Source organism: Triturus cristatus, chromosome 7 (genome assembly GCF_964204655.1).
Source record: "Triturus cristatus chromosome 7, aTriCri1.1, whole genome shotgun sequence".
Classification (NCBI taxonomy): domain Eukaryota; kingdom Metazoa; phylum Chordata; class Amphibia; order Caudata; family Salamandridae; genus Triturus; species Triturus cristatus.
Genome location: NC_140590.1, coordinates 1,737,990,612 through 1,738,008,865, shown reverse-complemented (window position 1 = coordinate 1,738,008,865; position 18,254 = coordinate 1,737,990,612). Strand labels below are relative to the sequence as shown.

Below are 18,254 nucleotides of genomic sequence, written 5' to 3'. Positions count from 1 at the left end.
TCCTTTGCTTCTTTCTGCACCTCTCTCATCTTTCTGCACCCCTCTTGCCTCTTTCTGCACCTATGTTGCTTCTTTCTGCACTGCTCTTGCTTCTTTCTGCATTTCTCTAGCCTCTTTCTCCACCTTTCTTCCCTCTTTCTGCATTTCTCTTGCCTCTTTCTGCACCTCTGTTCCTTCTTTCTACACTTCTTTTGCTACTTTCTGTACCTATGTGGCATCCTTCTGCACTTCTTTTGCCTCTTTCTGCACCCCTCTTGCCTCTTTCTGCACCTCTGTTGCTTGTTTCTGCACTTCTATTGCTTATTTTTGCACCTCTCTTGCTTCTTTCTCCACCCCTGTTCCTTCTTTCTGCACCCTTATTCCCTCTTTCGTCACCTGTCTTGCCTCTTTCTGCACCCCTATTCCCTCTTTCTGAAACTCTCTTCTTTTTTCTGCAATTCTCTTGCTTTTTTCTGTACTTCTCTTGCCTGTTTCTATATTCAAATGGGAAGTGAAAGCTGTCAAGTTTAAAGGTCTGCATGCTCTTGTGACTGAGGAATATGTCTACCTGCACATGTATTCTCACATGTGTTATGCATCTGAAGATGGTAGCTTAAAAAGTGGGTAGCTTCTCTTATAGGTGGTCAAATCTTGCTAGTTCTGCTATGTCATTCGGTTGCACAGGCAGACATGTCTTATGTTTATATATGTTATAGAGTCCCTCAAATATACTATTGAACACCTATGTGCCTTGTATTGTGAGCAGAAAGAAATGCATATACCTTTTTTACACAAATTTACAGAGTATGCTGTTTGAAACACAGGTATTCAAGTGTTTTTATGTTTATTTTCATTTAACATGTCACTAGGTAAAAGCATACACGCATTCATACCTTGACAAACTTGGTCAGACTTGCAACAGTGATATGCTTAGGATTGTTGTTTTTTATTTGGTAGGCCTAACATTCTGAGCAGGTGATTAATAGTGAACCTTCAAGAAAAAAGTGAGGTTTAAGACATCTTTGGAGAAGGATTAGTGATTAGGGTACTTTGTATGAGTCTGTTGTAAGGTACAGTCAAGGTAGGCCTCTTTGTGCACCTATGTTGGTTCTTTCTGCACATCTCTTAGTTCTTTCTTCACCTTTCTTCCTCTTTCTGGACGTCTGTTGCCTCTTTCTACATTTCATTTGCTTCTTAATGCACATTTCTTCCTCTTTTTGCACCTCTCTTGCCTCTTTCTGCACTTGCTTCGTTCTGTGCCTTTCTTCCTCTTTCTGCACATGTCCTACCTATGTGGGCATAGTTAGAAATTAGCATTTAAAAAACCTTAGAAATTCACTAAAAAAAACATAGGTTTCAGGAACGTTATAGTTAGAAATGATCATTTTAAAAAAAACATAGAAATTCACTAGAAAAACCATGGGCTTCAGGGACGTTATAGTTAGAAATTAGGATTTAAAAAACCATAGAAATTCACTGAAAAAACCACAGTTTTCAGGGACGTTGTAGTTAGTTGGACATTTCACTTGTACAAAACCAGAGAAATTTGGCCGTTATAGTTAGCTGAGCTAAGTATAACTCACCACCCGCAATGCACTGCTGACAACATCACATATTACATCACTCATGACATGGTCAGTGACATCACTCATGACATCACCTTGGAACTTGTTATGATAAAACGTGCCCATATTCGTACCTACCGACTAATCTCTACTATGTCGCTCAGTGGTTTCTGATTCATTTATTGAGACAGTGTAATTTCTGTTTTCTCCTCATTTTCTTTGTTTTCTTTATTTAACTGAAAGCAATAAAAAGATTTTTTTTAAGCTAAAATGTATTCTAAGGAAAGTCAATATCAATTCTGTTGAGCTGGTTGTCAGTATCCTTCTGAGCTCGATTTACAACTCCATTTACATTAATAAACGTATGTTTACCAACAAAAATGGCACCATATATGCTTGCCAGGTATTCATATAAAGATACCCAGCAGGGGTAAACAGTTTTTCTCCTTCAGACTTATCTACTGCAATGCGTTCAATTCAGCAATAATAAACCCACCCAAGGGTGGGGAGTAGGTAGACCAGCATGGTTTACCTTGAGAGTCTTTTTATGGGCACACACAAATTCCTCTCTGAGTATTTCCCACTCTTGTAATGGTTGGCAATTTACTCCAATTAACTCCTCTGCCAGGATGAAAAGTGTACAGAACATCCCCAAGCTTCAAGGTGGTGGAAAGGAACAGGTTTCCATTTGGGAAAATTATTTCCCCCATTGAGATTTTATTTTTTCCAAAAAAAAGTATTTCCACAGAGGTCTTTGGAATTGTAACCTCTTTACATTTCCTCATTGGAGAAAGAGTCACCCTGAAAATGGTAGCTAAGATTCACATAACTGCGCCTCGAAACCTGGCAACACTTTTCAAATGTTCTACTGGTCACATTTGTAAATAACAAAAATTGGAAAATGTGCACCTGCTTGTAGGAATACTAATAGGAATGCAGAGTTACTTCCTTTTTGTGAATCAGGTCCTCTGACTTTTATCAATCACTGCCAGTCCCTGCGCCTGATTGATTTAATTATTTCTACGTAGGTATTAGGGGGGCATTAGAACCACACTCCCCGTGTTAAGTTTAGCACTCATCCTGTTTCAGTTACGAGTAACCCAGATAGTCTACTAACAAACAAGAAATTACCTAGTAAAATGTAATTTCCGGTTGGATTCTCCGAGAAATTCCTCATTTTGGGGCAGACCGTTTTTTACTTGCAGTTTTTTGTTTGTTGTAGCAGCTGTAACTCTCGGTGAAAGTAAAAAAAAACAATATAATTCAGATTAGAGATTGTAACTGTTGGGAAGCTGCTGGCAATCTGCCCAAACCACAAACTGCAGGAAGTCATCTTGCCGAGAATGTGAATATCACTTCTCAGTGTGGTTTTGGCCATTTTCACACTGTGATTTAGCGTGAACAAGCTGTGCTTTTTCTTTACACCCACACTGTCTGCCAACAGGTGAAATGCATTCTGTTCCTTTACATTTCAAAGTAGGTCAAGCATTTTTTGCTTGTGCCTTGTACTGCAAATCACTAAGAAATGTTTTATGGGAAAAAGTCACATTTTGTAGCTTCTTGTAAATTATTAGTCACTTGCAAAAAAGACTGCTATAATTTAGGTGGTTAAAATTGGAGTTCTTTGACCATATAGAGCATGGGTACTCACAAACATTTTCCCGGGGGCCGCAAAGTGTGCTCTTTGGTGTGACCGAGGGCTGCACTAATGCCAGCTGGAGTGGGGAAGCAGTGTAAACTGGGCGTAGTGGAAGCAAACAATGTATATCGAGTGGTTGAACTCAACTGCGCAAGTGAAACCCAAAAATCTTGGATGAATCCCGGCTTCTCCACTTGACCAAATTGTGTGACCCCGGGCAATTGTTTTATTTAATTTGAAATCTTAAATTTCGATCGTTTTTCTTCATTATCGCATATATGAGGACCTTAAAATACATGACTTCAGGATGTGTGCTGTGCAAAATCATCTCCTGTGCTTGGATGTAATCACTAATGGCAATGTTGTCAGGGTGGAGAAGGTGTGAAGGGAAAAGCATGAACGTTTTTAAATTCATGTATGAAAACCACTTAAAAAAATAGTTTTGAATGCACTGCTATAATTTGTTTTATTAAGTTGAAATTGTTCTACAGGTCAATGAAAAACACTTTTTGAATTTTGAAAAGACTCATATTTTTACATGTTTGCTGTCTTTAATAATGAAGGTGTTCCTAAATTTAAGGGCCTCGTTACTTTTGTCTAACTGACATTAACCATGAATGAATTCCTAAAAATGTTACCATTATTTTAATGTTAGTGCTGAGTCATGTAAACAGCAGCCCAGTGTTGCTGCTGCTCAGGGGGCCGCATGTAAAGGTCAGGAGGGCCACATGCAGCCCCCGGGCCGTACTTTGAGTATCATGGATATAGAGGAATATGGCAAAAGTACAAGTTAATTCATAAAGGCACAGAACTCGAAGGTGACTTGCAATATTTTGAAAATATACAGCACGGAGTACTTTATTGCTAATAATACATTGCCACACCATCATCCTTTCCACAAACAACTTAAATCATTGCTGCATGCACTTTAATATAAAAGTCATAGCATGTTTGCAAACATGAAGAATAAAAATAGAATCTCTAATGCAAAATAAAACATACCAAAAAATGTTTAGATATTTCTTGCTAAAATATATTAGAGTTAGCAGATTTAAGAATGTGCTGTAGCTCACAATGTGTGTAGAAACATACTGAGAGATTCTATTTTTTATATAATTACCTAAGGTGTATAAAAAAGAAACATGTTGCCATAACTATTTCTTTTCTGCCTATATAGAAAAATAGAGCAGAAAAAGGAAAATCCACTTTTCATTTTCGTTTTTTTTAAGGTGCACATTTAATTAAGCTCTATAAACTATTAGGCACATGCATCATCATAGGGTTTTGCGATTCCTTAATAGCGATTATTAAGGAATCGCAATTAAGGAATAGCAAAACCCTATGCATGTAGGAATCGCTAAAGAAATAGCGATTCCCACAAATTCCTTAATTGCGACTAGCAAATTGCGAGTCGCAATTAAGGAATGTCTTCCCATTCATTCCTATGGGCCTCCAGGCCCATAGGAATGAATTAGAGATTGCGGGAGCAATTTGCGAGTACCAGTAGGCACTCGCAAATTGCTCCCGCAATTTCGATGGTGCAAGGGTGTCCAAAGGACACCCTATTGCACCCATGTATGTTCACTCTGCACCAATGTTGCATACACACATGCTCTAAGGGCATGTGTGAGGGCAACATGAAACTTAGAAAAATGCAAATAAGTGCATTTTTCTAAGTTTTCGCAAATTACCATGAGGTCCAGCCTCATGGTAATTTGCTCACGCTAATAGCGTAATCGCTATTTTTTAAACTGTAATGCATTGCATTTAAGGAATCTCAATTAGGGATTCCTGAAATGCAATCGCTATTTAAGAAATCACAATAATTTGCGATTTCTTAAATTGCGAGTGGCAAGTTGTTTCATGCATCGCAAAAGCTATTTTTGCGATCGCAAACGGCCGATTTTTGCGATTCGCGCCGTTTGCGATCGCAAATAGCTTTGATGCATGTGCCTGAAAGTGCTTAAAAAGCAATGTATTAAATGTGTTCAATTTTTGTGTGATATTGGGAACTGTGCAATACTGGAAAATATTCACTTAGCAATTGGGCTTTTTAGTTGAAGACTGAAAGAGGTCACCTGGGGTTTTTAGAACCACAAAAGCAGCAAACAAGGATTTGTTTGTGGCCATTTTTCCTTCAGGGTTCCATTGCAGAGACACCATCCTTGGAGGTCAGCACTCTAGCAGTGGGACCACCAGTGACCCTCTCTAATTGGGATAACTACTTAAATCACACTATGCGGCTGTCCTGCAGTGGGTGCGGGCAGCAGGCGTGCAGCAGGCATGCCTAAGGTAAGACCGTCTGCGCTCGTCCGAACCTGGTTCACTCCTACCGCCAGGGAAACTGGCCCTCTTACCCCTTTCACTACTCATAGGAAGGTTTATGCACATGAGTTGCATGCTCGCCTTGAATCCTCAAGGTAGGAGCAATAAATGTAAATCCCTAAACCCTATCAGCATTACAGATTCTCAAGCCACGCTTTGTCAAGGTTCTAAGACTTTTTATTGAGAACCTAAACTTCTGACAAAACCCCCCAGCCCAGAGATAAACTCCAAAAACAACAGTATCTGTCACACAGAGATCAATGCAAGGTCCTTAATTAAAAATAAGGTACAATTCACCGAATTTCTTGACAATCATGGGATAGCTCTGTCATTTATCACAGAAACTTGGGCAGATGCCACACCAGGACCAGACCTGGTCACAGCTATACCTCAGGATACTCCCTGCTTAGACTTGACGTCAAACCAGGAAAGGGGGGCCGACTAATGGCCTGCCCCAGACTGTGAAGCACTTTCATCTAAAATAGAAATGTAAAAAAAATCAATCCTTCGATGCAATTCTTATTTATCATCCACCAGGCCAGAAGACCACTTTTAAGCAAACAATTTGCTCACTTTTAGAACCCTATCTCAAACTAACAGATATTATTATTCTAGGAGATTTTAAATTCCATTTGGATAAAGATACAGAACATTTAATTGACACAATGGCCAGCCTGAGTCTAACCCAACTGGTCCAAAAACCTACTCACAAAGCTGACCAGACCCTGGATGGGATTTTTTCTAATAATCAAGCTCTCTCCGCTATTGCCACACTTTCCCTGACTTGGTGAGATCGCAAGGTCGTCATGTTCAATTTTACAACTCGCAAACACACTACCCCTTCCCCCCAAAAAAAATTCCAGAATGAGCATGCAACTAACCGTAGCCTGGCACAAACTGGAATCATCATAGCTCAACCAGATCTTATCCAACACTCTTCCAAATGTGCTGGAGGACTTATAAAACACTACCACTGACTACACCAATTGACTGCTCTGCTATAGACCAATTAGCACCCCAAAGATCATTTAACTGCTACAGAAACAAGCGATCAGCCTCTTGGTTTTCGGGAGAGCTCAGGCAACAAAAACAACTCTGTCATACACTGATGACACACGAGTCATTGTTTCAATCTTCAGCATTTAGGTTTCACATGTGGAAAGAGGAAGTGGGGAGATGCATGAAGTAAAACTGCCTGAAATTAAATTCTGGCAAGATCGAGGTTGTACTTTTTTGTTAATGACCCCTCCTTCTGGTCCCTCATCTTGGGGCCGACACTTTTGACCCCTTTCAAGAAGGCCAGAAACCTGGGCGTCTTATTCAATGACAAACTGACGTTCGGAGCACAGGTGAATGCGCTCACTTCTTCACTTTAAGAACTGAAAAAAAGAAAATGCGTCCATTCATTCCCCTTGAACTCCAGAAAACAGTAAATATTACCCTGGTCTTGTAAAAAATGATTACTGTTCCACTCCTTATACTAACAGGCAACAAACATGGCTAAAAAAGCTGCGGACACTGCAGAATGCAGCCACTCGGGTGCCACTAGGGAGTCCCAGTCAGCCTCCCAGGCCCTACATAAACAACACTAGCTGCCCACCAAAAAACGTATCACCTTCAAAGCCCTGGCACAGGCCCTGAATATTTTAGAAAGAACCTTTAGTGGTTTACCCCCGCAGGATTCCCCAGTTTAAACTGGTCAACTGGGAAGGTACAAGTTTCACTGGTGGCACTGCTAAATTCTGGAACACCCTCCACTTTATCTAATATCACAGACCACCATGCTTACGTTTAGGAAAGACCTAAAAACTTGGCTTTTTACTGCTGAATCATACAACAATCTTGAATTATCTCCTTTCCTATTTATAACACTGTAACCTCCATGACTCCTCAGCACCAAGACATCTCATGGCATTTGTTGGTATGCTTGTACATTAACATTCAAATTAATCTGCCTTTCCCCTTGGCTGCTGGCTCCTTTCCCCTTGGCTGCTGGCTCCTTTCCCCTTGGCTGCTGGCTCTGGCAGCAGGCATTGTGACTCAGAACGTAACTGTCAACGGTTATTACTGCTGGAGAGCTGCAACATTTCTTTGAACAGGTGATTAGGTGTCTCACAAATTGCCTTGTGTGCAGCTTCCCATGTATTACTTTATAATGCTGTTAGTCTTTCTGTAGAAACATGTACATTAAATCCTCCACAAATAATGATTCAAGTTCTGGGCTTAGTTTTAGTGACATCCTTTGTATTAAGACAGTGGGGTTATCTACCTTCATCAATGTTTAGCATGTATTCCATGCATTAGTTTATTTTCTTCTTTATTTTTAGTCAGTTTTTGTGAGTGCTACACATCACTTTTGGCTGACTCAAAGCACTATAAGAAAAGAAGGTGGTACCATTGACTGTATAGGAGCTCAGGGAAGAGCAGGTCTGTGCTGCCCCTATGACAGAGTAAAGATACTGAATCCTGGGCAGTGGACGACCCGATGTGTCTCAAGAAACAGTTAGACTCGGATAGAAAACCCCAATATAGACATCCATCCATCAGATGAAGTGATAATAGTAACTTTTTTATATAGTGCCCACTATAAAAGTTTTATCATTTTAAAGCTCTGTGGTAAACAGTTATTGCCTGCTGACAGGGGTAAAGTAAGATTTCTAAGCACTGTGCCATCTAAGCAGCAGTGAACAGAGGCTACTTGAAACTTTCAGCAGAATCTCACAATTTCATTTAAATGCTAATTTATTCGATCTTGAACATTCATCTGGTTAGGTGTAGCTTTCGCTGTTTACATACTTATGGTGGACCTCACGCTTATCAGCATATTGTGTTGTACTCTGAATGAGGGCACATGTCCTTAAGGAGCATTGGCAAAGCCCATAGGTGTGGCCTTGCATAAGTATGCTGTTTTGAATTGCAAAGATTGTATTTATTTATTTTTTGGAAGCATATGCAACATCAAATAAAACAATAAAGTGTAAAACACAGGATAATAATGCCACCTAAATGTGGGAGAAATGGGCTTGCAATTCAAAATGGCAGGAGGTGGACATCTTCTGATGGAATTACACATAGTCTATCATTGTTTTACCAGGTGATCTCTTCTTCTTCACAACCTTCCCTGAAGCAGGACGCAACAGCTGCCAAACTAGACTCAACACATTCTCTGAAATCCATCATATTAGGGTTGTGTAAAATTTAGATTTGTGTAACTCCATTAAAGTTAGGTACCATTTTCAGAAATTCGCCTTGCAGTATATCTTATTTGAAAATTGAACGGGAGGACCTTCCTTGGCAAGTCACACGAAATCCCCACAAAGAGACTAGTTTGAGGAGAAAGTGTGTTGTTTTAATTTTTTTCTAGATCCTTATGAAATTGGGTTAGGTTTTTAAATTCAACCCCAGAACATTTCAAAGTCTGGGTCCTGGTGCAACCAGTTGTCTTTGCCTTTGTTTTGTCCTCCTGAATTATATGGGTTATCCAAAGCGATTTTTATGTAAATATGGTCCTTTCTCACTAAGAGCAAAATGGACAAATGCATGTTTCTGATGTGTAATTAAATATAAATTAAGGATGTATTTCTCTTAGAAGTTATTTAGGGCCCGATTCTGATTCTGTTTGGTAGGCCTCCAGATGGGTTCTGGAATGGGCAAATCCGATTCGGAGCCTATGTTTCTGACCGAATCATCCTCCGTTTCAAACGACCAAGTACGATGCGAAGATTTCAACTGAATCTTTTTTGAACCCAATCCTGTCAGTCTGAGATATTCGCAGACAAATCATGTCACACAATAGAGCCGGCTTCCGAACGAGCAAGTACGATTCACGATTCGGACAGCTGTATCGACTTGGTTTTGCCAAGACAAATTGGCTATGGGAACCAGACTTCGGGGGGATGTAGCAGGCCACCCTTCACCCAGGGCCCTCTGAATCCGTCCTGTGTCGGTGGGGTGCCCACCAAAGGGTGCAACCTTTTCCCCTCTCACTCCTTTTTGCTATGGGAGCCTGTGTACGCATTCAGTATACAGGCTCCCATAGAGTTCAATGGCAGTACGAGCGAACCGAGTCCGTCACTATACGGATGCATCGGAATCGGTTGCTCAGACTCCCGGAGCATGATTCGCTAGGTAAGCCCTCTTAATCCAAGTCATACAGAGGGCTTTCCTAACGAGATCCGAATCGGCCCCTTAGTCTTATCCTATTGCCTCACACCAACATATTAATGCAATTTAAGGCTTATTATCAATGACCACAGAATGACGTTTAGTAGAAATGTCCTTTTAACAATCTACCAATCTTCAGTGCGCCAGCCTGTGCTCCTGTTGACCTTCATCAGATGCCCTACATGACAACACAAATGTTTGAAATGTGCAATCTTGGAGTCAGGCAGCAGCTACAGTGGATCCTGGCACCAAAAGACCAAGTACTGCTTTAACAGGTCCCATCTTCTCAAAGCAGAACTGAAAGTAGCAACATTCCCCTTGACTTGAACATATGCAATGCTAAAACAATTTATAGTGCGCCAAACTAACCCCGAGGGAGACCCTTAATTTTAGTTAGGATATCACAGACGTAGTGAGCACTGAGAATCCTCCAAGGAACAGAAAGCTAGAACATCTAAGATTTTACATGCTTCTTAAACACAGGAAGGCTGAATGTTAACTGGAGATGCCGCGGGAGAGAATTTCTATGGTAGGTGGACAAGTTAAGAAAGGAATGGCCCCCCATTCTGGCGAGGGGAATGCACCTAGTATGCAGCAGGACTTGAATAGCAGCTCTTAAGGCACTAATTGTTCCATAAAAGAGATTTTACTCTGGAGGTAGGATGGACCAGAAGAGAAAAGGCCTTACGCACATTTAAAATAAGCTGGAAGTTGGTGCATTTACGTGCTGGCAATCAATGGATTATTCTCAATGTGGGACTTGATAGCGTTCTAGGGGGAAGGTTGCACATCATGTGGGCAGCAGTGTTATGGATAGTCTGCAGGTGAGTAAGAAGATAGCCAGCCTTTCCCGTGTCGAGGGCATTACCATAATGAAGACAGCTTGTGATCAGGACCTGCATAATGAATTGTGTGTGCGGCAGAATGCAATCCTGGGAGGCTCTTTCCTCTTTCTATGTGTGCAGCAGAATGCAATCCTGGGAGGCTTTTCCCTCTTTCTATTTGTGCGGCAGAATGCAATCCTGGGAGGCTTTTTCCTCTTTCTGTGTGTGCAGCAGAATGCAATCCTGGGAGGCTTAATCCTCTTTCCGTGTGTGCAGCAGAATGCAAACCTGGGAGGCTTTTTCCTCTTTCTGTGTGTGCTGCAGAATGCAATCCTGGGAGGCTTTTTCCTCTTTCTGTGTGTGCAGCAGAATGCAATCCTGGGAGGCTTTTTCCTCTTTCTGTGTGTGCAGCAGAATGCAATCCTGGGAGGCTTTTTCCTCTTTCTGTGTGTGCGGCAGAATGCAATCCTGGGAGGCTTTTTCCTCTTTCTGTGTGTGCGGCAGAATGCAATCCTGGGAGGCTTTTTCCTCTTTCTGTGTGTGCGGCAGAATGCAATCCTGGGAGGCTCTTTCCTCTTTCTATGTGTGCAGCAGAATGCAATCCTGGGAGGCTTTTTCCTCTTTCTGTGTGTGCAGCAGAATGCAATCCTGGGAGGCTTTTTCCTCTTTCTGTGTGTGCAGCAGAATGCAATCCTGGGAGGCTTAATCCTCTTTCCGTGTGTGCAGCAGAATGCAATCCTGGGAGGCTTTTTCCTCTTTCTGTGTGCGCAGTAGAATGCAATCCTGGGAGGCTTTTTCCTCTTTCTGTGTTTGCAGCAGAATGCAATCCTAGGAGGCTTTTTCCTCTTTCTGTGTGTGCAGCAGAATGCAATCCTGGGAGGCTTTTTCCTCTTTCTGTGTGCGCAGCAGAATGCAATCCTGGGAGGCTTTTTCCTCTTTCTGTGTGTGCAGCAGAATGCAATCCTGGGAGGCTTTTTCCTCTTTCTATGTGTGCAGCAGAATGAAATCCTAGGAGGCTTTTTCCTCTTTCTATTTGTGCAGCGGAATGCAATCCTGGGAGGCTTTTTCCTCTTTCTATGTGTGCAGCAGAATGCAATCCTGGGATGCTTTTCCCTCTTTCTATGTGTGCAGCAGAATGCAATCCTGGGAGGCTTTTTTCTCTTTCTATGTGTGCAGCAGAATGCAATCCTGGGAGGCTTTTTCCTCTTTCTATGAGTGCAGCAGAATGCAATCCTGGGAGGCTTTTTCCTCTTTCTATGTGTGCAGCAGAATGCAATCCTGGGAGGCTTTTTCCTCTTTCTATGTGTGCAGCAGAATGCAATCCTGGGATGCTTTTCCCTCTTTATATGTGTGCTGCAGAATGCAATCCCGGGAGGCTTTTCCCTCTTTCTATGTGTGCAGCAGAATGCAATCCTGGGAGGCTTTTTTCTCTTTCTATGTGTGCAGCAGAATGCAATCCTGGGAGGCTTTTTCCTCTTTCTATGTGTGCAGCAGAATGCAAGCCTGGGAGGCTTTTTCCTCTTTCTATGTGTTCAGCAGAATGCAATCCTGGGAGGCTTTTTCCTCTTTCTGTGTGCGCAGTAGAATGCAATCCTGGGAGGCTTTTTCCTCTTTCTGTGTGCGCAGCAGAATGCAATCCTGGGAGGCTTTTTCCTCTTTCTGTGTTTGCAGCAGAATGCAATCCTAGGAGGCTTTTTCCTCTTTCTGTGTGCGCAGCAGAATGCAATCCTGGGAGGCTTTTTCCTCTTTCTGTGTGTGCAGCAGAATGCAATCCTGGGAGGCTTTTTCCTCTTTCTGTGTGTGCAGCAGAATGCAATCCTGGGAGGCTTTTTCCTCTTTCCGTGTGTGCGGCAGAATGCAATCCTAGGAGGCTTTTTCCTCTTTCTGTGTGTGCGGCAGAATGCAATCCTGGGAGGCTTTTTCCTCTTTCTGTGTGTGCGGCAGAATGCAATCCTGGGAGGCTCTTTCCTCTTTCTATGTGTGCAGCAGAATGCAATCCTGGGAGGCTTTTTCCTCTTTCTGTGTGTGCAGCAGAATGCAATCCTGGGAGGCTTTTTCCTCTTTCTGTGTGTGCAGCAGAATGCAATCCTGGGAGGTTTAATCCTCTTTCCGTGTGTGCAGCAGAATGCAATCCTGGGAGGCTTTTTCCTCTTTCCGTGTGTGCAGCAGAATGCAATCCTGGAAGGCTTTTTGCTCTTTCTGTGTGTGCAGTAGAATGCAAACCTGGGAGGCTTTTTCCTCTTTCTGTGTGTGCTGCAGAATGCAATCCTGGGAGGCTTTTTCCTCTTTCTATGTGTGCTGCAGAATGCAATCCCGGGAGGCTTTTTCCTCTTTCTATGTGTGCAGCAGAATGCAATCCCGGGAGGCTTTTTCCTCTTTCTATGTGTGCAGCAGAATGCAATCCCGGGAGGCCTTTTCCTCTTTCTACGTGTGCAGCAGAATGCAATCCCAGGAGGATTTTAACTCTTTCTATGTGTGCAGCAGAATGCAATCCTGGGAGGCTTTTTCCTCTTTCTATGTGTGCAGCAGAATGCAATCCTAGGAGGCTTTTTCCTCTTTCTATGTGTGCAGCAGAATGCAATCCTGGGAGGCTTTTCCCTCTTTATATGTGTGCTGCAGAATGCAATCCCGGGAGGCTTTTCCCTCTTTCTATGTGTGCAGCAGAATGCAATCCTGGGAGGCTTTTTTCTCTTTCTATGTGTGCAGCAGAATGCAATCCTGGGAGGCTTTTTCCTCTTTCTATGTGTGCAGCAGAATGCAATCCTGGGAGGCTTTTTCCTCTTTCTGTGTGCGCAGTATAATGCAATCCTGGGAGGCTTTTTCCTCTTTCTGTGTGCGCAGTATAATGCAATCCTGGGAGGCTTTTTCCTCTTTCTGTGTGCGCAGCAGAATGCAATCCTGGGAGGCTTTTTCCTCTTTCTGTGTGTGCAGCAGAATGCAATCCTGGGAGGCTTTTTCCTCTTTCTGTGTGTGCAGCAGAATGCAATCCTGGGAGGCTTTTTCCTCTTTCCGTGTGTGCGGCAGAATGCAATCCTAGGAGGCTTTTTCCTCTTTCTGTGTGTGCGGCAGAATGCAATCCTGGGAGGCTCTTTCCTCTTTCCGTGTGTGCAGCAGAATGCAATCCTGGGAGGCTTTTTCCTCTTTCTGTGTGTGCGGCAGAATGCAATCCTGGGAGGCTTTTTCCTCTTTCTGTGTGTGCGGCAGAATGCAATCCTGGGAGGCTTAATCCTCTTTCCGTGTGTGCAGCAGAATGCAATCCTGGGAGGCTTTTTCCTCTTTCCGTGTGTGCAGCAGAAAGCAATCCTGGAAGGCTTTTTGCTCTTTCTGTGTGTGCAGTAGAATGCAAACCTGGGAGGCTTTTTCCTCTTTCTGTGTGTGCTGCAGAATGCAATCCTGGGAGGCTTTTTCCTCTTTCTGTGTGTGCAGCAGAATGCAATCCTGGGATGCTTTTTCCTCTTTCTGTGTGTGCAGCAGAATGTAATCCTGGGAGGCTTTTTCCTCTTTCTGTGTGTGCAGCAGAATGCAATCCTGGGAGGCTTTTTCCTCTTTCTATGTGTGCAGCAGAATGCAATCCTGGGAGGCTTTTTCCTCTTTCTGTGTGCGCAGCAGAATGTAATCCTGGGAGGCTTTTTCCTCTTTCTGTGTGCGCAGCAGAATGCAATCCTGGGAGGCTTTTTCCTCTTTCTGTGTTTGCAGCAGAATGCAATCCTAGGAGGCTTTTTCCTCTTTCTGTGTGTGCAGCAGAATGCAATCCTGGGAGGCTTTTTCCTCTTTCTGTGTGTGCAGCAGAATGCAATCCTGGGAGGCTTTTTCCTCTTTCTGTGTGTGCAGCAGAATGCAATCCTGGGAGGCTTTTTCCTCTTTCCGTGTGTGCGGCAGAATGCAATCCTAGGAGGCTTTTTCCTCTTTCTGTGTGTGCGGCAGAATGCAATCCTGGGAGGCTTTTTCCTCTTTCTGTGTGTGCGGCAGAATGCAATCCTGGGAGGCTCTTTCCTCTTTCTGTGTGTGCAGCAGAATGCAATCCTGGGAGGCTTTTTCCTCTTTCTGTGTGTGCAGTAGAATGCAATCCTGGGAGGCTTAATCCTCTTTCCGTGTGTGCAGCAGAATGCAATCCTGGGAGGCTTTTTCCTCTTTCCGTGTGTGCAGCAGAATGCAATCCTGGAAGGCTTTTTGCTCTTTCTGTGTGTGCAGTAGAATGCAAACCTGGGAGGCTTTTTCCTCTTTCTGTGTGTGCTGCAGAATGCAATCCTGGGAGGCTTTTTCCTCTTTCTGTGTGTGCAGCAGAATGCAATCCTGGGAGGCTTTTTCCTCTTTCTGTGTGTGCAGCAGAATGTAATCCTGGGAGGCTTTTTCCTCTTTCTGTGTGTGCAGCAGAATGCAATCCTGGGAGGCTTTTTCCTCTTTCTGTGTGTGCAGCAGAATGCAATCCTGGGAGGCTTTTTCCTGTGATTCAGGGAAGCACAGCAAGGTGACTCTCTGCACTGGCCTGCGACAAAAGCCCACAAATATGGGCCACAATGTTTGAGGAATAGGGCAGTATTCACACCTTAAAGTAGTCCTTCATTACTACCACAGCTACTACTCTTTGTGGTACTAGTAACACTTTATTATTTGTCGTAGCTCTACTATTCACATTGAATGCATGACTACTAGTTTTGCTATGACAGTACTGCTATGATGAGCATTATACAAGTAATACCTACTACATTTACAACTACTCCAGGTCACCGCCCCTCACTTAAGTACTCACATCCTCTGAAGAAACAAATGCCCAATTATAATAAATTTTTCAAGTTGAAATAAATAAATATTATTGGAGAATTTCAGAAGAATTTTCAAGGTTTCGGTTGTTTCCTAAATGTATACTTTACTAATCATGCACAAGGCTACATTTTGTTTGTTATATTTTTTCCCTGTAATATTTCTACACCTTACTTTGTCAAGTCTTTTTAAAGTTAAACTTTAAATGAGTCATTATAAAGCCTGTGGATTTGTTTCTCAAAGTCAGAAACAGGAAACCAGCGAAGCTAGTTCAATGATAAAGAAACATTTTACTTTGTAGTCTGTTAACATACACAGATCTGTCCTCTCGCACCGATAATACCCCTTCAAATTATTATGAGGATTCAATGTCCTCTCTAACCCCGAGTAAGATCCCTCCCCTCCTCCCCAAGATGTGCAGCCCTGCCTGATGTGAAGATGCAGCTCATGGAGATAAAGGGCCAGATTTTTAAAAAGGCGCGCAACGCAGCACAACCCCTAAAGAGGCTGCACTGCATTGCGTGACAGGGAGGGAGCAGGAGAGCGCCATATCTACAGAGATATGGCTTTATCCTCCCCTCTGCCTAGCGCTAGCGCTGATTTCAGCTGCCAAGAGCCACGCACACACCTCCGCACCATAGCACTAAGGTGTTTGTGTGAGTCTTGCAAAGGTTTTGTAAAGGAAGGGTATCCCTCCTGTACAAAATACCATGCATAGACAAGTTCAAACGTTTTTCCTATGTGTATGCATACAAAGTCGGAAAAGAAAGGAGACATAAAAACCTTTCTCCTGTTAGCTCCTCCTTGGAAGTGGAGTTAACTTCTAGTACTAAATCCTTTCTACAATTCTTTGTAGATAGGGTTTTGCATCAAAAGGCATGGGTGATTGCATGGGAATGCCCATGTACCACCCATGTAATGCCCTCTTGGCACTAAGTAAGGCAAAGCAGGCTTTGTGCTGCTTTGCGCTACTTTCAGGGTACTCTCCAGCTGAAAACAAGCTGTGTGCTATAAAGTAAATTCACACAAAACATGTGTGCCGGTTAGCATAAATTTTGTGACACTAACCCAGCGCAAAATGCTTGAAAATCTAACCCCTAAGTGTCTAAAAAACATCCTGCACCTTTCAGGCCACAGACAACACCTTGAATCAACATTGCAAGCAGTCACTGGCAGAGGCAGTAAAGGCACATTTAGCATCTGAAGAATAAAGGTGAGACGATAACAAGATCTCCTAGCACTGAGCACATCTTTACCTCCATCCCTTGGCCGCCTCCTCTCTTTGAAGTGCAGGCACGTGTACCCCTCCTCATCCTCCATGCTTGAAACTGACAGAGTTTGATGAAGGTCTGAGAGTAAATGGCTGCTGGGATCAGATAAACTATTTGAGTGTTGTTTGTGCAGGAAAGAGGAAACCACAGGTCTGATGGTGTAGGTGTCCAGCGCCTTCAGCCCTCTGACGTGCGGTGTCTCTTGGAGAGCTTTCACATGGGGGGTTATTAATAGCACCCCCACGCACTGCGGAAGTGCAGCATGACAGCCCCCTGCTGCTCCAATTATCACTTATGTGTAAGGGAGGCTTACCGCCCAATAACATTTGTGAAACTGGTGCAAGAAGTGATTTTTACCCAGAATTTTGCAATACTTTGTCTACAGCAACAAATTATGAACATAGGCAGCAGGAAATGGAAAGGATTAACAGATAAAACTGATCCACAGTAAACAAACATTTACACCACATCAGTTCCTGGTGCAGGATGCCAGCACCACCGGAAATATAAGGAACCCAGTGTGCCAGGAAACGCTGCCACAATTTAAAGTAGGTTGGCAGCTGACATAATGCATGTTATTAGTCCCTGGACAATTAGTATTTAATCTAAAACACATAGTAGGAAACAAACTGCAGACAGGATTGAGGATGCAAGTGCTTGTATCAGATACTGCAACACTTATCCTCCGAGTGTTGCTCTAAGTGTGCAACTAATAACTAATAACTCTGGAGATGGAACGTCTCGGTCACATTAACAGTGCAGATGAGGGTTCCTTAGGAGCCCCACTGAACTCACACACAGGGCTCGAGAGATGGACACCTAATGCCACCACAGAAGGGCAGTGCACAAGGGCCTAGGCAGAGACCACCCACACCATATTGGCAGTGGTGCCAGATGGACGGCAGGAAGAACAGCAGAGAGCGCAAGATGGGAGGCAGGAAGAACAGCAGAGTGCATGATGGGAGGCAGGCAGAGTAGCCGTGAGTGCAAGATGGGAGGCAAGAAGAACAGCAGAGAGTGCAAGATGGGAGGCAGGAAGAACAGCAGAGAGCGCAAGATGGGAGACAGGAAGAGTAGCCGAGAGTGCAAAATGGGAGGCAGGAAGAACAGCAGAGAGTGCAATATGGGATGCAGGAAGAACAGCAGAGAGTGTAAGATTGGAGGCAGGAAGAACAGAAGAGGGTGCAAGATGGGAGGCAGGAAGAATAGCAGAGAGTGAAAGATGGGAGGCAGGAAGAATAACAGAGAGTGCAAGATGGGAGGCGGGAGAGAGTGCAAGATGGAAGGCAGGAAGAATAATAGAGCGCAAGATGGGAGGCAGGAAGAAAAGCAAAGAGTGCAAGATGGGAGGCAGGAAGAACAGCAGAGAGTGCAAGATGGGAGGCAGGAAGAAAAGCAGAGAGTGCAAGATGGGAGGCAGGAAGAAAAGCAGAGAGTGCAAGATGGGAGGCAGGAAGAGTAGTCGAGAGTGAAAGATGGAAGGCAGGAAGAATAACAGAGTGCAAGATGGGAGGCAGGTAGAAAAGCAGAGAGTGCAAGATGGGAGGCAGGAAGAACAGCAGAGAGTGCAAGATGGGAGACAGGAAGAGTAGCCGAGAGTGCGAGATGGGAGGCAGGAAGAACAGCAGAGAGTGCAATATGGGATGCAGGAAGAACAGCAGAGAGTGTAAGATTGGAGGCAGGAAGAACAGAAGAGAGTGCAAGATGGGAGGCAGATAGAACAGCA

The 18,254-nt window shown here is 43.4% G+C and overlaps 1 protein-coding gene across 1 annotated transcript in view; it reads right to left on the bottom strand.

Annotated features, from left to right (window-relative positions):
• Positions 1-16,584, bottom strand: part of LOC146812950 (killer cell lectin-like receptor subfamily F member 2) — a 94,771-nt gene extending 78,187 nt beyond the window's left edge. Inside the window, exon 1 of the mRNA XM_085619988.1 lies at positions 16,514-16,584. Coding sequence (XP_085476114.1) covers positions 16,514-16,577 — 64 coding nt within the window. The 5' untranslated portion in view covers positions 16,578-16,584. The remainder of the gene's footprint in view (positions 1-16,513) is intronic.
• Between the last annotated feature and the right edge of the window lie 1,670 nt (positions 16,585-18,254).